Below are 21808 nucleotides of genomic sequence, written 5' to 3'. Positions count from 1 at the left end.
TGATTGAGCGGCAGCTCAGGGTGGTTACACCAACTTCCCCTCACAAGGAGATACGGAGCTGTGTTACAAGCCTCTTCTCTTTGGGTCTGTGAAACCCCATGGGTGTGCAGCACCCAGGTGGAAGTGGATGACATTGGGCACAGAAAATCCTAAAAGTCTGCCCCCACATTCCTAACTTTGCTGCCAGGTAGCACCTTTCCCATGGGTGCCTCCACATTACTACCGCAGATAGCCAAGCAAAGGCTGGCTGAGGACTTGGCCAACTGGTCCAGACACGAGCAGAAGAGGTGCCAGTGGGAAGAGGTGTCTTCACCCTATGTTTCACCCAGCTCCAGCAAAGCCAATCCTGCCAGAGCTGCAGGATACAGCTATAGCCCGGCTGGGGTCTATGGCCAAACACAGGCACACGGCAAAGCTGGCCTGAGAAATACTTTCCACTGGTGACACAAGGACAAGCATCACCCTGACAGCCTCAGGCAGAACTGAATGTTACGAGTTTGGGATTTATCAGAGAAAACAAGGCCGTAAATAAGCAGAGAAGCGGTTGCCAGACAGAAGGAGAATTGTCTGTGGGCCTCCAGGAAGTGATGGCCACAGGGCCAGCACAGAGCTGTCCGCGGCTCCAGCCCCCACAGGAAACAAGGATTTGGCAGCCAGGTAGCAGCTGCATCTGCTGCTTTGGCAGCTGCAAACCGGCTCGGCTGCCGGAGCTGCCTGGATTCTATTGCAGCTCTGTGCCCGGATGGCGGCCAAGAGCCTGCTCCCATTTCCCCACACTCAGGGGCAAAACAGCAGGTAGCTCCTGTGCTTGGCTGACCACACAGTCAGGTCTTTAAGCCCCATTTCCAGCTCTCCTCACTGCCACTGAACACTATTTCTGGCTCATGCTGACACACACAAAGCAAGCTAAAAGGCGGTGCAGAAGGACTGTGCATCAGGCAAGACCTCCAGCAGTCAAATGTGGGCTAATCTTAGCTCTCCTGGTCAGAAAATATCTGTTCCAGGATTATATTAGGCAGGTGATTAGCCTGTTGGCCATCTACCCTCAAAGGACAGGCGAGAGGCATCAGGTTCCCCTTGCAAGTGAAAGAGCCAGCCCTGCCGCCGCAGCTGATTGTGCTCCAAGACCAAGAGCACTGGCTTAATCCAGCCACATCCTGACTTGCAATGTTGTTGAGCACACAGATGCTCTCAGCCTTTCATTTCATTGAACACAGGGGCATAGCAGACCCCCCAGAACTGCTACTGAGCACCAAATGATCATAAAGTCTTTCAGCAAACACTCCCCTGCCTGTGGGCCAGTGCAGTCCAACAGCCAGGCAGCCCAGGCTGCACCACTTCTGGCTCTTGGCATCAACTGACACTGTAAAACTTGGGTGACAGTGAAGAGAGATTGTAAACTACTTTTGATACATGCCAGAAAAAGTGAGAGCACCCAGTGATGGCACTGCCGCCGCAAAGTGACACGTATCCCTTTGATCACCAAAAGGAAAAAGGACCCGTGAGGTTGGAACAACCTGCATCCATAAATCCAGCTCACCCATAGTGAGGGAGCAGGCGTACCTTTCCTCTGGCTGTCAAAGTGCTCTGACCTGCCAACAGGAGAAGGCAGGGATCAGGCTGCCAAAGCCCCATCACACCCACTGATTGACTCTCATGCTCCAGCAGAGGTAAGCTGGCTGACGTTGTGGACCACAGCTCCTAACAGCCACCCTTGAACAGAAAGGCAAGAGAGTTTAATATAAATCTGTTATTTTATTAAACAGGATTAACAATCAACTGTCCAGCATCCACACAAGCAACTCATCTTCAGAAACAATTTTTGGAGAAAAACTACCAAAAAAGCTTGGCTCTTACTGCAATCATGTTCTTAAAAGTGATGCTTTATCATTTGCTTTATAAAAGTAAGAAATTCACTCTCTCATATCCATCTATCTAGCTATATATGTGTATATATATGCACCATGTACTTCAGAGATGAGCATTTTACTCAGAAGACAAATATGGAAGCCCAGAAAGAAGGGAAATACTCCCAGCACGTGGTCACTGCTGGCTGAGACTGGACCAGTCTTACACACTCTCCATGGTAATGGTGACCACGGCCCCTTGTCAAAGGCAACTTTTTGGTACAGTATCTTTGGAGTAAGCATCTTGGCAGATACCTGGGATGCTAAAGCACACCACACGCTCATGTAAGAAAAGGATGGTCTCTTCTCTGGGTGCACAGCTCTATTGCATGTTAAGTAAAAACACTGTAATGCACCAAAATAACTTCAGAATTTTGGTGAATGTCTCTGTACAAATCCTCCACCAAACAGAAGATCTGACTTCTAGCCAGTGTTGTGGTTGAGTGAGAGAAGCGTTTCAGGTGGGACCCAAGTCAACATATAACAATGGGCCCTAGCTTATTGATTTACTTACTCAGTTTTAATAGTGCCTAAAGATTGTCAAGTAAGGAAGAGGGCAGAATGGTTAAAACAGGCAATCAATCAATCAATCAATCAATCATGGTTTTCCCAAGTCCTAAACAAAGATCACGAATGAGCAAACTGCAGTTCATAGGAATCCTCTAGGATGAGTACAAAACTGGGAAAAATCCCAGAAGGCAGATTTTGGCCCAAAATTGCTAAAAATATGTTCCAACTTCCTATGCATGTGAGCCCACGGTCATGGCCAGCTGTGAGCACACAGGCCAAGGTGTGTGCTTCTACAGCAGTGACAATGGGAGGCCTGAGACACGAGTCCTTTACCAAGAAAGATGCCAAACCCCTGTGGGTTTTTTTAATGCCCTTCAGACCTGTGCACGGGCAGGAGCACCAGCGTCCAGCCTGTTCCTGTTCCAGTCTTGTTAGTACAAGACTAACCCTGGGTAAATATAGCTGTGGCCAAACCCTCCTGCCCACACGGATGGGAATAAAGCCTCTGTTTCTGAAGTCCTTGCGCTCTCCCTGTCAGCTCTAACATAGCTTTTTCCTAGAAAGGTGAAGATTAACTTAGGCCACAGGCACAGTTAAAGGTGGTTATTTCTGCACTGCAGACAAGGGCTAGGCAGGTCAGTGAGGCAGGACAGATAAAGCAGGGGGAGAGGAGGAAAAAAAAGCATGGGACATTCTTCTGTTTGCATTTGCAGTAGAGAAACACTAGCAGATGGAGAAGGGTGTCAGGCCAGGAGGCAGTTTCAGTCTGCTTGCCCACCAACAAGATAGGAACCTGGATATCCACTGGGGAGAGGGTTTATGGGGGTATAGGTAGGTGTATGTGATAGTCTCATTCTGTTTAGCACTGTAGGGGTTAACACAGGGCTGCCAGGAATAGAGACCAACCCTGGGCACCTTCTCCAGGTGCTCCCACTAGCACAGAGGAGAGTCAAGCACACATGAGGAAGGGCCACCGCTCCACGCTGGCTTGCGGGGATGGGTCACGATGCATTGGGGACCATCCCATAGGCTTCATACAGCTTGTTGAGCAGCTCCTGCTTTTCCTTCTCAGGTAAGAAGCTGGACTGAGCTGCGTTGATGTTCTGGGAAGGCAGAGGGGCAACATAAGGGAGACATTAAGATACATCAGCTATGAACACATGGTTGTGCACATCCCAACATCTGGCTCTGAGCAGCAACAGGCGAGGGAGAGCGTAAAGTTTCCACTCCAAGGTTCATTTCCACAGCCTCATTTTACAAGGCAACTGCTCTGGCCCATCACTCGCAGCAAATCCCAGAGGAACAAGGCAGGTGCAAAGCAAAGGCCTTTAAATACTTGGGAGTGTTTAGGATATGTACTTTAGACCTTCTACACTCCCAGCTCCCGTTTGGACAAGAGCCTCTGCCGGGGGCTGATGTGCTGCCTCTGGGACACAGCCTGGCTGTGCAATTTAACCTGCTCATCTGACCTGTGCACGGATAACCTGGCTTTTGCAAGAGCAGAAGGACACCAGCAGCAGAACAGCTGTGGATCCAGCATCCCAGAGCTGTCCTGGTTCTTCCTTCCAGACCCAGAGAGTTAAGTCTGTAGGAGAAAGGGACTCGTTTCTCCAGCCAGACCTGAAAGCAGGACTGATGCTCTCTTGTAAAGTGCATCCTGCACTTCCCAATCTGATATAGTATCTTGGGAGTCATGTAGGTGGAAGTGCTGAGCATGACTCTGAAAGCAAACCAGGAAAGGTTCACTTGGTAACCAGGTAAGTCAAACAGTTCTCCTATCTTTCTGTTCTGGGTGAATACAAACCCAAGGACATAATCAAGACTGTGTTTCTAGCTCAGTTTTGTATGTTACACATACAAAAACTGCAAACACTTCCATACCTGCTCAATCTCTCTAATTTCAGAGCCAGGCCTTGAAATAAGCTACCTGCAATTCCAAATCCAGAGAAAAAAAAAGCAACAGGCACCTTCCTTCCTTACTGCTGAGACCTGCCATGAGGACATCAGTGGACAATCTCCACTGTGACCTGCTCCCCATGAAGCCCAAAGCTTAACCCTTTATCATATAAAGAAACACAGTGGGTGGTGCTGGGCTGCACTGGGACATCAGCAGAGCATCCAGACAAGGCTGACTTACCACTCTCTTGAACTCCTCTTCAGTGAAGCCCATGTAGTCCTTCACTATGCTGTAATCCTTGTAAATATTGGAGTTAAAGATGAGGGGGTCATCCGTGTTTATGGAATAATTAGCACGATCCTTCCTAAACCTGCAATGAAATTGAGTTGAACCGGTGGGTAAAACACTGGACACAGCACTGCCCATGCATTTCTCATGGTAAAATGGAGTAACAGAGACTTCACGGCTCTCCCTGTAGCTTGCATTGCTGGACACAAACACAGGGCTTGGCTGGTCTCACCACCCCTCCTGCATTAACCTGCTTCTCTGGTGTAGCAAGGAGCAGGGCATCTCTTACCTCAGCAACCTCAGCCCTCACCCACCAACCAGGGCTAGCAGCCAGTGTGCAGCATCTCACTGCCCACACCTCTGAGCAGGGGCAGGAGGGACAAGACAGAGCCCCACATCCCCTCCAACTGCACCGGGTCCCTCTATGCCAAAGGACGAGGAGTACTGTGTTCTCCTAAGCAGTTAGATGTGTGTTACCTTTGTAAAGCAATAAAACAGCTACAACCAACCCCAGTCCTGGTTATTTAAGATTGCACATAATTGAGAAGTCTTACTGTGCTACTGGGTGTTTCCCAAAGTCCGGAAGACATGCACCAGTGAGATAACTGGACCAAGGACAGACCTGTTTGGGGGAGTTAAACATGAAAATTAGAATCAGCCACACAGATCTGAACCCCACCTGTGTACACAGATAGCTAAGCATGCTGGTAAAGCCAGATACAGGTTTAGAGCTTTGCTCACAGCTACCCCTCAGCACTACTCCAATGGACCGGTGCACATCCCCGGACATGGATGCAAAGAGCCCACAACCCGTGCGACAGCACAGAAGCTGGTGGGGTATTTCCCATGGCCAGTCAGCCATCGGCTGTGTGCCAACCACAAAGAAACCACTAACTTAAGTACATAGATATATTCCCTATATTAGCTGGATACACCCATTCTGGAGAAAAGCCAAGGAAATCTGTCCATGCACAGTAACTCCCAGGAACTTCCACCCTCCAACCAGACAGACGCCAGTAACAGCAGCCTGATTTGTGGGAGGAGGAGCCTGCAGGCTCGAGATACATGAATTAGTAAATAAACCCTCCAAAACATAACCTCAGCCAGAGCAGGATCCATTTCTCCCTGCTACGTGCCTCCTGCAGGCTGCTGGGGCACCAGTGCAAAGATCCCAGCCAGCAGTCCCCACCATTTTTGCTGAGGAGCTTTGGACATCTGGATTCAATGGAAATGTCACCATACATATGGTCAGCATTCAGGTGTCAGGTCATGTCCCTGGCCCACATTCCCAACAGACATCCTTACCTCAAAATGCATCTTTGCTCTCAAGAGCTCCTTGTAGAGCTCAGGATCATCCAGGACACGGTAGCCATGACCAATGCGCTCAGCCTTCAGGAGATAAACTGCCTGGGGAGCACAGGAAAACCACGCACAGCCTCCGAGCACCAGCTCTACTGCTCCTCCCTGTCCAGAGATCCCTGCCCACCACAGGTACAGCCCATACCACTGAGCCAGCATCAGGAGGTTCTGCCCCGAGCTGTCGGGGCCAGATCTCTGCCTGTCCCTGAAGTTTGCTCTGCTATGAATATGGAGGGGAGTTGGGCTCCTCTATCCCCCGTGCTTGGGATGCCAGGGCACTTCCCACCTCTGCCCTTCTCTCTGTCCCACACCAGGAGCAACTTGTACCTCTTTGATCATGGCAGGCGGGCCAGCCTCCCCAGCATGGACAGTACGGTGAATCCCACATCTTTCAGCTTCCTGCAAAACAAAGGAGGACACACTCCTGTCCCATTACCTGCAGCAAGGTCAGCAAGCCCCTGGGCTGGCACCGCTCACAGGGCATAGCAAGCAATAGGGGTCTGGGCAAAGAGCCCCCAGATCACAAGCCCTGCACCCTGAGAAGCACACACGCTCTGCTATAGCACAGGCTGCGAGAGAAGAGCTCAGCAGTGCCAGACACAGAGAAACTTAGAAAGCCTGGTTACCTTCCCCTGGAGCCCAGCCAGAGGCCTCAGGGTCTTTTATTACCAGATGAGCTCACCACTGCCTCCTCTCCAGACAGCAGCAAGCTCGAAGCTCTCCTTCCTCCACCCACTTGCCCTTCTGCATGAACCTTGCAGCAGTTCTTGTCTTTGGAACTTCCACCTCTCTGGCTGGCTGCAGCCAAGTGCGAGAACCGAAAAGCCCCCGCGGCAGGGATGAAGGGATGCTCAGACACCAGCACCTCCCTCTTGCAAGGGGCTGGGGATAGAGGCGGCCCAGCCAGGAGGGGAGGCTGCAAGCCCCATCTTGCAGCAGACACCTAGGCTCAGTGAAGGACAGGCCAGACTCTGCCTGCGGCATCTACAGAAGAGCTCCATGTACAATGACCTGAAAGGCACTCTGTGCCCTCTGCATTTAAGAGAGTTGATTTTGCCCAAAAAGCTAATTTTTGACACTTATAAATGAGGAAGTCCCTCTGGCTGAAGTACCAGACTGAGAAGAGAGACAGACTCACACCAGCCCAGAAATCTTCCACTTGTTTCTACACAGGATGAAGAAAAACCAGAAACTCTCACCCCTGCACTCCCAAGACATCCCTAACTATTCCAATAGGAGCCAAGGATACAAGCAGAGGGGTCAGGAAGAGCACATGCTTCGGTACCCTTCCCCACTAACCCTCCTGGCTGCCGAAGCCTAATCTCCTACACTTAGGAGAGAGCTCTAACATCCACCCACCATATCCTCCCTGGAGTGCTTTAATTCCTTTTCCAACCCATTTGTCCTAGGACACAGTGCTTCCCTTGGCTTCTTCTCCAAGGATCTCTATTTCCTTGTACATGGTGGTCCTAGAATCCTTGGCTCTATGCTTCCCCAAGAAAGCCCTGTGTCATTTCAGACCTGAGTGCTGCTTGCAAACTGCCTTTTTGGCAGCGATGGTGCACAACCTCCTCTTCCACTGATGCAGAGGACCAACAACCCCAAAATCCCACTGGCAAAAGAAGCAAGGCAGGAAGCTTTCCCTTTGAGCTGCTGCAAAGCACTGAGGTCCAGTGAGAGTCTCAGACCAGGCTCCTGAAGCCATTCCAGTGCTTGCATTTGAGATGATCAGATAAAAGCACTTCAAACACGCAGCTTCTCTGCTTTGGGTGATTTCTGCCAGACTGGAAAGGCCAGTCTCTTCCAGCCTTGGCTACGGCCCCAGGAGCAGACCCCAGCTGCGGGGCAGTGTGCTGATCTCCAGCCCTAAGGCCATGTTTAACCAATGATGCCTGCCATTAATCATTTAGGAAATGCAAATACTTCTGCTATTTAACAGAATGTTTTCAATAGCTGCAATGAAGTTCTAAGCTGTCCCAGCTGTGTGCAGTTGCAATAACGCACTGTGTGTCCCCTCACACGCATTCCCTCAATAGCTTGTTTTTCGTACAATTTATTTTCAGCAGCTTATTTAACAAACCTCATAAGCCTTCTTATGCTCGGAGGAATCCTCCACTTTCAGAGACTCATCCCCAGCCAGGTCAATGGCCACCACAGAGTTGTTTTGATACTTCTTGCAGAGCTCCACCACCTCTGGAGACCAGCCTGGAAGAGACAGCACCAGGGTTCAGCAGAAAGCATTCGTCAAGGTCACACCTCCAGCATTCTCCTGAACAGATCTTGGACCTATAGCTATAAGGGTAGGAGGGCTGTTTTCTTTTTGGTGCTCATAAAGAATGCTAAAAACTCTTAGAAAGTTCTGTCACCTTCAGTCAAATAAAAGCTGCCAACTCAGTCCATCACCAGTGAAAGGGAAATAAAAATCATTCACCAGACATAAAACTGCTCTCACCATGTTTTGTTGCTCACTTTGAGCGAGGGAAAAGATAAAATAGAAACAACCTCCAACCACGGTGGTGATTGCTGCAAGCCCAAGAGAAGCTGAACTGCACAGCCCAGGTGCTGTAACATGGTGCATGGAAGAAATCCTTCAACTCACTCCTAAGCTTTCACCCCATCCCAGGCTGGGCAAAGGAAGAACCAGCCTTTCGGATGTGTTGTGTCACTGAGGAGTTCAGGCTGGGAGGGATCTCTGGAGTCCCTGTAAGGGTCAGCCCTGTCCTGATGCAGAGCATCCTCAATACTACTCCTGGTGCGAAAGAGCTGGTCAACATCCTGTAAGACTGACTTTTAACACTCACAGAGGTTTATCTTATGGCATCAGTGAGAAAGAGAGTTAACACGTGGCCAACAACTACTTTCAGAGCTATCTCTGATCAGGATAGATAACCTCTGAGAAAGGACATGCATTTACCAGCTCATATAGCACTTACCTACCCTTTGCAAAAAGGCCAAGAAACAGAGATAAAGGGCAGTGTTAATTATTAATGGGCACCTGCTGTGTACATACAATCCCAAAATCATACCAACACATAAGAAAACATGCAATTTCATCTTCATTTTTCATCAGTCTCGAACTCACTGGGTTAGAGCCATTATTCTAGTAACAAGTTTAATATGAGCTAGTCCTGGCTGGCATCTCTGCCTTTCTCTCAGCAGTTCATAAATTACAGGGTGGCTTCTCACTGTGCAGCACATCCTGAATGAGGCACTAAAGACTTGTATTGAGTACATCACTTGCTCTGGGTAAGAGCCTGATGCAACCACTCACTGTGGCAATGGCTTCAACTGGCCCAAGGATCGCTGCAGCCTTTGGGCAGGGAGCAAGGTATGAGAGAAACCACAACTTCCCCAGGAGAGGACACAAGAGCCCATCTTTCAGACACTGGTTGTACCCAGAGACCCCCACTCTCACATCCAGAATTCCCCATAGTGAAGGGAGCAGAGGACCCCCACCAAGACAAAAACTACTCCTCAGCACTGTCCGGTCCCACACTGGACTCAGGGCCACAGGACTGGGGCTTTCCCTGCATTTCTGTGGGGACCTGAACCCAGGGGACATCACCCCCCGCCACGCGTCAGGGAAGGGGAGCAGAGCAGCAGGGGAGCTGCAATACATTACTTGGCATATGGCGCATGCAGCATAGAATAGACCTGGCTTTGATGCGGAAATCCCTTTCTCCATCCTGGAGTCCCTGATTTACGAGGTTAACGACTTCATCTGGAGTGAGGTCTCCCCTGCAGGGAAGAAAAGCCGTCAGCGTGAGGCCATATTGACATCAGGGAGGCAGGCAGGAGCCCAGGTCCAGTCCAGCATCCCTATGGGACACCCCATGCAAAACCCAGCCTGCCCAGGGTCCCACTCGCCTTAGCATCCAGAGGAGCCCAATGAGACTGCCCAGAGCTGAATAGCATCTTTTACACGCATGCCATGCCCAGATCTACCACGTGTCAGGCACAAAAGCATGCAAAGATGATAGATTTAGAAAAGCCTCAGGGAACCAGATGCCAATCCTGCCCAAACAGAGGAAACCACTCTGCCAAAACATCCGATTAGGGTACAAAAGGGCCTGCTGCCAGGCAGGCAAGCACAGGGTCTCAGTCCCCATTACAGCACATTTGCAAGGGCCACAAAGCCCAGCAGCAATTTAATCAGAGGCAGATGACATGCAAAGAAGGGATCAGATCACCAGCCCCCTCCAACATATCTCTACCAGCTCAAATTCACATTCTGCAGGCAGGCAATCCATATCTGAGCGCTGCTTTCCCTCATATAGAGAACAGCTTCAGTCAGAAGCTTAAGCGCAGCTGCTCTGCACCTGCAGAATTTGGTGCACAAAGCAAGAGACATTAAAGCATGGCAGCACATAGAGATACTGCAAGATGAAAAACCCTATCAACGGGAAACAGAGGTGGAAACATGCCGGCATAGGAGGAGAGACAAGGTTTGGTTACACCAGGCTCTGGCTGACAGCATGGGCCATGCCTTCTCCATGCTTAGTGGGATCACTCACTCGGTCTGGCCCCAGGGGATGGGATCCACGCTGCAGTTGGCCAGGAGGTGAGGGCTGTACCGGACCTCCACGTAGATGACGCCTTCCTTTGCTTTCGTCTCCACGAGCTCATAGGCAATCCTCCTCACCGCCTCACGGTCACCCCTGCAGGGACAGCAACGGCACCCATCACTGGGGACCATCACCATGCTCGGGACACACTGGGGACACTTGGAGGTGACCTCGAAGGCTGAGCAATGTCAGCCAAGGGGTCCTGCCATGGGATGAAGGTGAAGAAGCAAAAAAGCAGGGTACTTACGCAATGGCGGGCATGTAGTGATTAAACTTCTCTAGGAATTGGGTAAGCGTCAGTGGTGTTTTGTAGCTGACATGCTTCAGGAGGTCATCAACAGTGCTGCCGGGGAGAGGAACCCCTCTTTTCCTGAAAATGAAGCCGCATGTTACTGATGGGGAAGGCTATCACATTTTCAATCAATGACATTCAGCAATCGCATCCTGAGCTGGCAGCTTTAACCTCCACTTCTTCACCAAAAAGATACAGCACATGTTGTCCTTCTAAAGTCTTCCCGCAGATACAGCCCTGAATCTCAGCGGGGAGGACGGCAACCCAAAACACAGGCAAAGCACAGACAAATCGGAATACAAGCACAGACTGACCTGGCAGGAACACAGCCAGAGCACATTTTAAGCTTAAGGAGAAGTTTGTCTAAAGGGGCTCTGGATTATTTATTTCTTGGCACCTCCCAGTCCCAGCAGCAGAACTGCCAAAATTCTTTAGGAAAGTTAATTTTCACTTATGCAGACTCAAAGGCTTGAAAAGTCATGGAGATGCTCCCAGGCCCAGGATCGTGCACGGGTTTAATGCAAGAGAGCCAGCTCCCAAGCCCAGCAGCATGGTGGCATCATCTCTGATGGGTCTACCTCCAACAGAGGAGCAAATGGCAGTGCCAACAACTGCTCTCACTAAAAGGATGGTGATGGTAAAGCCACCTAAACACTTCCAAGAGGGAGGAAGACATTTTCCCTGGAGCACCTGGAGTCCTGGTTGGGTGGAGGTGTTCCTGGTGGGGTGACAGCCAGCCAAGGATGCCGCACGCTTCCTGGGCAGGCTTTGCCACCTGCATCCTGTTACCCTGCACACACCAACCTAAATTGGTTATAATAACTAGACATTTGTTTTCAATCCTCTTTCTTGCCATGCTGAATTACACCAAATTGATGCGTCTTTGCAAATAAAGACACACTGACGGCTTTAGTGTCCTGATGCAGCAACCATGCCGATGAGCAGCCTGCAGGGAAGCAGCCCAAGGGCACGTAAACATGGCTCATTCCCTGCTTGAGTAGAAAGGAAACCAGCCCCATGCTCAGCCTTCACATGCAACCTGCACAGATGAACTTGCTGGCACTCAGCAGGGGATGTTCATTACTGCTACGTTTTCCTCCCCACACTGCTGTTTCCATAGTACCAACACAACTGCTCCAACCCACATCTTCCTCCATCTGCCCAAGGAAAGTTTCCTACAGCAAAGCCATTTCCTTGACCTCTTCCATGTGTTCCCCAAAGGATTGCCTCCACAAAACCTGTACTGACAGTGCTTTGGGACGACCCACAGTGTACAGACAGTGGAGTCAGGCTTTGGAAACTGCTGCTGCCCCATCCAACCTGCTGGGTAGCTGGGGAGCCTTCCTACAGCAAAGCTGCCCCAAGGGAACATGCTCTTGCCTACTGGAACCTCAGTGTCCTGCCCAGAGCTACCTCCAGCCATGGCAGCACCATGCACACTGTCCCACTGCAGAGAGGGCACCTCTCCTGGGGACACTCAGTGCTATGAGGGGTCTGGCACAGCTCTAAACCCCTTGGCTGGGCAGGGGGGATGCAAAGCCTGACCCAGACCTAACAGCATTGGAGCCAAAGTTTCTAAAACCAGCTGAGTTCAGCCACTGCCCCTCAGGACTTGTGCATCCCAGCAGCTCCGGGTTGTTTGTATGTGGTCAGCCACCAGCTGGCAAATGTATTTCCAGCTCTTTACCTTTAAAAATAGACCACAAGCAGCTTCCTGTGCCCAGGATGAGGTTACTGAGGCAGTGCCCCAGAGTCTCCTACACTGCCCCACTGCTTTTAGATCTGTGTGAGCACTCGCTCTGGAGCCCATGAATAGCACAGCCTTGCTCCACCCGAGGGCTGGCAGCTCCAGGGGATGCCAAGGGCTGTTTAAAAATAAGAGGGAACTCGGCACACACTCAGGCAATGAAGGTTTGTGCCCTAAGGAGGGGAGAAGCACAGGATCCTCAGATGGCGGCTGCCTCCTGGGCTCCTATGACCCTCCTGGGGACTACACCACCATTTCTGCTTTGCTGAGAGGACCCAGCAGAGCCCCAGGGAGCCAGCACCAACTCTTCTGTCCATTGGGATTTGTATGCCAGCCCTGCACCCCACCAGAGACATGGGGAACCCTGACTCAGCTCACTGTGCCAAGGTCCTGCAACCAACAGACGGACATCTCTGATCTAACCTCCCTATTCTGACTACACTGCAAAATGTATGGCAGCTCCCTGCAGAAAGAGCTACTTTATAAAGAGTATTTCCTTCCAGGCTTGGAGTCTGCTGGGCCCATGGGATGCCAGAACCACTTCCCATCCTCCTCAGGACTGATTCCTCCCCAAAGTACCAGAGTTTTGGCCAAGAGCTGCCTCCTGAAATCATTAATCTTGCCACTTGCTCCACCTGAGGGTATCTGTTCATCTCCATTTAGCTTTTTGAACAGCTGGAAGAAGCCTTATGTTTACTTTGCTTACAACCATGAAGCCAGGTCCTCTCACCAGTTAATCATTACCCTGGTGCTTCTCCCACAAGCTACACTGAAGCAAGAAGATGCACGTGGGCTCTGTCAAGGAAATAACCTCTCTTTAAGTCACTGCCAAGTGGTTTCCTGGGTCACATTAGTATAACTCCTTGGCTGCCGGCACCATGCAGACAGTGTGGGGTTCAAAGGCACTCAGCAGTCGGGAGGGCAACCCCAGCTGGTTTCTCCTCCCAAGACTATGGTCCAGCACCACCACCAAGGAGATGCTCCCAGCCCGCTTGCATTACACTTGCTTTTGCAGTTAGGGATGTGAAAAGAGAAATGAGAACACACTGACTGCTGCTTCCTGGGCACACTTCAAAGGCTGACAGCTCAGTTTATGACGCATCTTCTGTACTTTGCTCACAGTGGCACCTCTTAGCTTGCCCAGCTCACAGGACCAATGACCACCACACTCTGCCACAGAGCTGCCTTTTGGGATGTGCTCATAGCTCTCACACCAGGCAGCCAGAGGACCCGAAGTGCAAAGGTGAGATCAGCACCAGCCAGGTTTGCTCCTGCACAACAAGGCAGAGAGCTTCCCCAGCCTGCCTCTTCTGCTGGAGAACTGGACAAGCAGAAGGGACGATGCTTTTGAACTGCAGTTCCCAGAACCTTTTTCCCCCTACAACTCACCTGCCAAAGTGCAGGATTGTTTCTGGTCTAATGGCTCCATCCAAGTGGACGTGAAGCTCTACCTGCAAAAAGATAAAGAGAAATCGGTGAGGTGCTCTTAGTGCTGCAGCAGAAGTTTAGAGATAAGTGGCTGGTGCTAAAATGGGTATAAATGCAGCCAATACAGGGACAAAGGCATGACAAGAAAGCAAAAGAAGCATTTAAAATATACATTCATTATAAAGTTTATTTTCCAATAGCTAAGTATTGTCTAAATACTTAGTATTTAGTTCACACATTTAATGGATCCTTAGAAATTTATTCTTTTTCCAATCATTTTCAGGAACAGCCCTATCCTCATTTAGGTTGCATGGCTTAAGAGTGTGGCGAGTGAAAAAAGCAAACCCCAAACACCTTTGCTTTCCAGCCTGCTGCTCCTTGAATTCACAGACAGCCAAGCACCAATTCATTTGCTCAGAATAAGTATGCAGAACCTTTGACTTCACGTCCAAGAATCAGCTTCTCACATATGGTTAATTGCTTGGCATTATCAGAGATTACAGGGTTTCTAATCCCATACATGGTCACCGTGGTACAAGGTGCTGCATAAAGTAAAAAGAACAAGTGCTGCCCCATCGAGCTAAGAAGTTGGTTTCAGAATACTTCAATTTTGGCTCACTAAAAACAAGCCAGTAACAGATCACTCTGAAACCCGATTACAGCTGAAACAATGGATTCTGGAGGAAAAGCTCCAGAAAAGCAAAAGCAAGCTTTTCCCATTACGCAGCTGGGAGGAACATGATAAAAGTAATTTGGAAGTCAAACTGGGAAGGAAAATATTAGCTGTAAAATGCTTCAGCTCGATCTCTGTATTTCCAGACTTGTTTTCGTTTTAAGCAGTGGAATAGCCTACAAAATACGTATTTTGAAACAACAGAGCAGCAACTTAATACACAAAGTTCTTGTTAGCTACAACATTGTGCACATTTTCCTGTATAGGTGTCTCCTGCAGGAGGCTGAGGATTCAGAAAGGGGCTGGATATTTGCATGGATAACTAAACCACTCAGGATTACTAATTAAAACCACAAACCCTCTAGTGTCAGGATACATACCAAACAGTAACAACGAGGAGCTGGAAGGAACATAAGCAGTCCCTACAAGCAGGGCAATGGATAATGTCCGCCTCTAGATCCTTTCGCTCTCCTCTGAAGCATCCACAAACAGCTGACGTGAGCTCAACGCCGCTGGCCCAGCTCCCGCTGCAGGGCTGGCAGTGCCCATCTCTGCAGCGTGCAGTGATGCTCATGAGCTTGCTCCATCCCACCTCCTCCCGCAGCCCTAGATGCTTGCTGTGAAGGTGGAAACACCCATCTGACTGCCGGCCAGCGTTTGCATTGACTGCTCCTGCTGCAGGTCACCGTTGCTGGGGTGGGACAGTGCTTGGGTTCAGGCCACCTCCATGGGATGGACATGAAACTACCACTGAAATGTGCACCAGCAGGATGCAAAGTGCAGGTGGCCAGGCTCAGCGACAGCTCAAGCTGCTGATCCTGTTGGCTCAGGGGTCATGAATACTGCCACAGACACCACTGCTGGCAGGTTGTAAAAATATATCTCTGTCACTTCGCCTTAAGACATGATCTGAATCAACAGGGATGAAGATTTTTTAAAGGGCAAAACCTGATCTTTCCCCCCAACTCGAGTTACACAATCCTGTTTATGAGGACTAAATGTCCTGAGAAGCAGCAGATAAAATAACAGTCTATGGACATGATCTGCATCCCAGATGTGGACGCCTGGCACGTTTTCCACTCTTGAGCTCTGATTCCCATTTCCAAATCATGCAAGCTCCATTCCTTGAGGTTTTCAACAGCCCTTGTGACCCTCTGATGGAGTTACAGGCTTGAAACTTGCTTGGGCTGGATACAAAACCCAAGCAACCCAAACCTACAGAGCTCATCTCACTCTAAGCATTTCTCAAGTGTTTCCTGCAGAACACCTCAGTGTGACACTTCCATCAATGCAAAAGCAAATCCAACAGCATCCTTCATCCCTGCACCTCCTTCCGCCACTACTGCTGGCGAGATGCTTGTAAAGCAGCAAGATTCCTCTCCAACACCACCAACAGGCTTTTCAGCCCCTGCTATGCACTTATTTGTGTCTTGAAGACCTAAACTAAGTGCTAAGAAACAAATTAAGCACAATGCTGCTTAATCCAAATTGTGGGGTACCTCAAGATCAGTGCTTGTTTGCAGCTGAGAACAAACTTACACTATTGAGATTACCAAAGGACATTCAAGAGAAGTAAAGGCTTGCCTACAAGGGTCTCCAACAAGAGCCAGACATAGATAAGGATGCAATCAGCAGAGGCACAACCCAGCAGCTCAGCTCCCCCAGGCGCCTCGCTCCCAAACCCCGCAGGCTTTGGTCAGTGGGAGGCTGCTCGCTGCAGATTACATTTCAGCTCTCTTCCTGCGTGTTTGTTTTGGGTAAACAAAGCACAAGACTTTTCCAGCTACAAGTGGGTGACATGACCTTGCTTTGAGTCAAGGGAAGTGGCCAGATAAAGATGAAAGAGTTTTCTCCGAGCTGTGGCTCCAGGCGACAGTGCCTCAGCAAGCAGAAATGAGGCAAAGGCAGGAGCCCAGCGCCTCTTCCAGGGCTCTGCTCTTGGGCACACTGAGGTCCACGTGTATGTGGTCTCCCACCCAAAACCCTCCAATTTACTGGGAGAAGAAGCCTGCACACAGATTAAATGGGATCTCAACACTTGGTCCAGGACCCAAACAGCACCACAGCACCCGAGAGGAGCCTTCAACCATCCTGGGACCAGTGGTGCCTTCATTTCTCACAGCAAACCTGCAGGCAGTAAGGTCTGCTCTGATGAAGAATGAGAAAGCAGAGCTCTCCAACACTTCCCTAGGGCAGGAGCTCTGCTCTTCCTGCAGATACAGTAAGGACCCTCAGGACCATCTTAGTGTAGACATCCTTCAGCCCTTCTTCCACACCTCCTCAGCACCGCGAGCTCAACGACCATCAAATCACCACACTGCAACACAATAAAATCTCCGAGTTTCACTGAAGAGCTGTCGAAAGGACAACTCTGTTGAGTTGAGGGATGAGGTCAAAAGATGGAACTGGCCATAAATTGTGCGCCCTCAGCATGGAGAGCCCCCAGCGAGGCTGTCACAGCAAACCCAGTGCTTTCCATTTTTATGCAAAGGAAGTTTTAGCCCAACCGCAGCACGTGAGCCGCGAGGGCAGATATCAGCAACCCGGGTCAGGTTTGAAAAAGCAGAAGTTTGAAGGGCTCTGGGTTGGCTTCGGTCTTCTGAAAACACCGAAATGTTTTCTTTGAAACTTTGTAAGAAGAAATTCCAGCGCAAAATGCGGGACTGCAAACAAGTATGCGCCCGTCAAAGATCAAGTCTGATTACTTTCAATATAATGAAATTAAGGGGGAAAAAATAAGCAAGTATTTGCAGCTACAGTCAACCCATCAGAATTTCTCTTTTACTCTACGGTTTGTTCAGCGGACCACGGCAGAGCTGGTAACTGCTCAGTTTGCCTATCATGCGGCATAAAAAGTACCATCCAAGCTAAGGGAATTTCTGTATTAGGTGGTTTTAAGGTCTTTTAGAAACTATACACAATGAACAAAGCCCTAACACTGTGACAAGTTAACACCAGCCTCACCTTTTATTTCGATGGTTTCCAGTAGATGTTTAATAAATAATCCAGGCAGCTGCTAAAGTTGCATCATTTTAAAACCCTTAGCAGTGACTTTGCTCGGGATTATTTATGAGCACATTGAAAGGTGATAATTTAAAGTTCACTCTATTGATCTCTGCAACAACTGAAAAACAGAGTAATTACAGCTGTCATTTGTCAACTGTTAGGCACATCTGGCTGGAAAACATTAACAGAGATCAAAATTCAACAAGAGCTGAGACAAATGCAAATCACTGCAAAAAGAATGAACTGTGCTCCCCACATCTGGGTTTATGAAAGCATGCTGCTAGGAGCAGTTATCCTCACCAGAAACTCATTCCAAACACTCAGAAGCAAGAGGCGAGCATGGATCAAGAGTGATGTGAAGTGGAAAAGCCACAGTATTATCCTCAAACCTGATGACATCCATGGATGTGTTTCGGAGCTGAATCTGCCTTAAGCTTTAAGGCTTGAGCGTTAAAAAGTGAAACATGGGAGAATGCGATACCCACATGACACACTACCTCACTGCAAAAAACATCTGTGCTTTCTAGACAAGCATTCACACGATACAGGGGTTTGGTGACTGAGGAGCAGGAGGATGCTCCCGTGTACCTTTAGTACAGTCCCTCCTGGCACCAACTACTCAACCTCTATTGACCTCGATACGAGGCTCCAAGTGTCATTAATAGATGATGGTGTTTGTGCCTCACCCTCCTGCAGGGATGGCTCCCATAGGTGGTAGGGCCATGTCCCTTCCCAAGCCATCACACACCTCACACCTGCATGTGGCTGAAACGAGGCAACACTTCAGAGCAATAGAGCCCTTGCACTTTGTGCAGCACCAAGCCAGCCTCTTGCTGCCATCACGTTTGGCAAGCAGCTCCAGGACGGCTACCTGAGAACGTGCCCACACATTACTGAAGGGATGAGCATGCACACCACTGTGTAAGGTACGCTGAGCACCACCAGCCTCACCTGCAGCAGGCTTTGATCCGTGCCAAGACAGTCAGGGGTCAAGTAGTGCACAGGAAGTGGATGAGCCGATGGGAACGTCATCCTCGGCGCACACTCGTGCACCTGCACTCCCCACGATAAGCATCCTCGTTCTTTAGTTATGATTTTTTTAAGTTTTTTAGATTTTGTACCCAAGGCAAGTACCTGTTCCTGTCAGCTCGGCACGGGTCTCTCTTGAGCAGGGGGAGGTCCCAGGGAGCACAGCAGGATGCCCACTCAAACACCACCAGGCACAGCAGAGCAGGCACCTTTGGTGCCACCCACATTCGGTCACCAGGTGTTCTCCCAACCACTGACAGGACACACAGAGCTACACCCAGTGCTGGCCATCTCTCCCCATTCCCAGGTACGATGGGCATGTCAGAAACAACTGTCTCCCTTTGGATAGGGACAGGCGCCGACACGCTGTCACACACACAGGATGATGCGGGAGGCCTTGCGGGAACCCCTGCCCAACGTGGCCTGATGCTTATTTCGGAAACAAGCATCCAGTGGCAGAGCCACACCGGCTGCTGGGAGGGTGCGGGCTGTTCCCGTCCTGCTCCCAGCATGGCTCAAGGCACCCTGAGTCCCAAAGCCCCGGAGCTGGGCTGCAGGGAGAGGAGCCAGCAGTGAGCAAGAACACGGACTCTGCTCTGGTTGTGGAACAGAGAGGGAAGAGCATGATGGCGCTGGAGGAACAGCAGTCTTTTCTGCTCTCATATGGCCTATGGTAAGCAGGGCTCAAAGCAGCCCCAGCAGCTCCCTGTTCATCAGCTGCAGTCACTGGAAGCCAGCGAGTTCCCGAAAAACACGGACGCAGCCCCGGCCCCACGTTCAGCCGGGGCTCGAAGCTGCTCCAGTTACCAGAAACATCTCTAAAACACAAAACTGAGCATTCCCAATGGCAGAGGGTCCAGAGGAATGAATAGGGCTCATTTACTGACTTCAGACCCATTTTTTCCCCCCAAGCCTGACTTAGCAGGTTCATAGAACTGAAAGGGACTGCCTGACTCAGGAAAACCAGTCTCGCAATTGCCGGCAACCAGACAACAGAAGCCTGATCTTAGCAGTCAAACCCTGCATGGCTTTTCCTAGGTCTCTCTTTGGCATCCCGCTCTCCCACATAGTGGGAAAGTAGGCAGAAGCACAAGTGAAAGAAGAACTTAACTTGCTTCTTTCAGCCAAAAGCTTAAAATCACTGGGGCGAACCAACAGCTTTTGTTCTTAGTGGAGCTGATGAAACGCCAACATCTCCCAAAATCCAAGTAGCTTTAAAAAGGGTTTAATCATTAGTAGATGTCAATGTGCACTGGATGTTGGTATCAAGGTTTGCCTCCTATTGCATGGGTCACTTCCCTGAGATGGACACCTCCCGTAGTGATCGAATGAAACATGAATCAGACCCATGCACACAGGCTTTGCCAGCTACTCTGGACCTTCCTGGTGCGAGCTCAGGGAGCAAGAGGGGATGCAAACAGCAACAAAACAAAAACCTTTTGTGTTTCTGCAGGCAATCTTCTCTGCCCCGGCCCCTCATGGCCCACCAAGACCCCCAGCCTGCCTGGCAGTCCGAGCTGGAGCAAACCTGCTCCATACAGCAGCTAACTCAGGCCATGACCCAGAGCTGCGCTGTCCGGCAGCACAGGCAGTGCTCTGCCATCAGACATGGGGTTACAGCCAAACAAATTGGTTTCATCTTCTTCCTTCTCAACTTTTTTAATCTGATTAATAAACATGTTCCTGTGCGATCCTACTTGAGATGTACTTACACAGTGCACGGTATGAGCGTGACTGGCGTGCCCTCTGCAAGCAGCCACCAAGATAAATATCTTGGGGGTCTGAAGAATAACCGAACTCAATGTTTTAAGAGAAAACACCACCACAAAACCCAAACCAAACCCAAACCCCAAACAAAAAGGAAAGGAGAGAAAACGGTTGTTGTAGCAGACCCAGGGCACGGTTGCAGTGCTCAGGGCTTGCCTCTACCACAGCCGTGCCACCCCCCGGCCACCAGCGCACCTCCAGCCGGGAGGAGAGGAGCGGCCCTGGCCGGGGGACCCTGGTCGGCGGAACGGCTCCTGCGGGGGGCCGCGGGCCGGTACCGCCGGGTGACTCCTCGGGCACAGCCCCCCTGCTCCGCCGCCGCTCCCCGGGGCACGGCCCCGCTCCCCCGCGCTGCCACGGCACCGCCCGGCTCTTATCCCGGCTGCACGTGCGGCGGCTCGGCCCCGGGGCACGTCCAGGTTCAAACCCCGGGGCACAACAGCAGCACCCCAGTACCGGTGCTTCTCATGCCCGGTACATGCACGCCCCTGCTCCCAGCTCCGGTGCACAGCACCTCAACCCCGGTGCTTGTCCCGGTTCTCACCCCCAGCGCATGTCGCGGTGCTCAGCCCCGGTGCACGCATGCCCCCCGGTGCACAGCCCCTGTCCCGGTGCACGTTGCGGCTGCCAGCTCCGGGGCACAGCAGCCAACCTCAGCGCACGTCCCAGTTCTCACTCCCGAAGCACGCTCCCCTTCTCAGCCCCGGTGCAGAGCCCCTCAGCCCCGTCCGCAGCCCGCAGCCACCTCACCTTGGGGTCCTCGAAGACGCGCACACCCCGCTCCATGCTGCTGCTGCTGCCACCGCCGCTGCTCCGCTCCGCTCCGCGGCCGCCCCGCCCCGCTCCGCGCAGCTCCGCCGGCCGCGCTCGCCCGCCCCCTGTCGGGCCCGCCCGCGCCCCGCGCAGCGCCGCGCACCGCGGGTGCCGGTAACGGGCGCTCCCCGCCCGGTCCCGTTCCCTCCGGGAGGAGCCGCTGCTCCGACGGCAGCGCCGGAGGAGAAGGGAGCGCGGTAAAAGAAGAGCCCGGCCCGCAGGGCGGCTCTGGCAGCGGCTCCGCCGCGGGATTAATCCGGTGCAACAATATTTGTGTTAACCTAAAAAGGACTCAATCGTTCAGCTTAGGAGCGATCAAAGCCGCGGCTCGGGGACCGGCCCGTTTTGTCCGAGGGCTTTTCAGACTCGCTTAGTTCAATGGAAACAGAGAATCAGACTCAAACAGGTTGGAAGACTTTTAAGATCATCAAGTCCAGCCATTACCACTGCCAAGGCCACACTAACCCGAGTCAATTAGGGCCTCGTCCACACAGTTTGTGAACACTGCCAGGGACGGTGACTCCACC

At 51.0% G+C, this 21808-nt stretch overlaps 1 protein-coding gene across 1 annotated transcript; it reads right to left on the bottom strand.

Moving 5' to 3' along the window:
• Positions 1 to 1735: 1735 nt before the first annotated feature.
• On the bottom strand, positions 1736 to 21300 carry ADA (adenosine deaminase). Its single transcript, XM_065691629.1, has 11 exons — positions 21219 to 21300; positions 13955 to 14016; positions 10774 to 10896; positions 10476 to 10619; positions 9584 to 9699; positions 8042 to 8166; positions 6289 to 6360; positions 5908 to 6009; positions 5157 to 5224; positions 4555 to 4684; positions 1736 to 3520 (listed from the first exon to the last, which is right to left on the bottom strand). The coding sequence occupies exons 1-11, from the start codon at positions 21252 to 21254 to the stop codon at positions 3419 to 3421; spliced, it is 1080 nt and encodes a 359-aa protein (XP_065547701.1). The 5' UTR covers positions 21255 to 21300; the 3' UTR covers positions 1736 to 3418.
• Between the last annotated feature and the right edge of the window lie 508 nt (positions 21301 to 21808).

Source organism: Lathamus discolor, chromosome 11 (genome assembly GCF_037157495.1).
Source record: "Lathamus discolor isolate bLatDis1 chromosome 11, bLatDis1.hap1, whole genome shotgun sequence".
Taxonomy (NCBI): Eukaryota; Metazoa; Chordata; class Aves; order Psittaciformes; family Psittacidae; genus Lathamus; species Lathamus discolor.
This window is presented reverse-complemented; position numbering and strand designations above follow the sequence as displayed.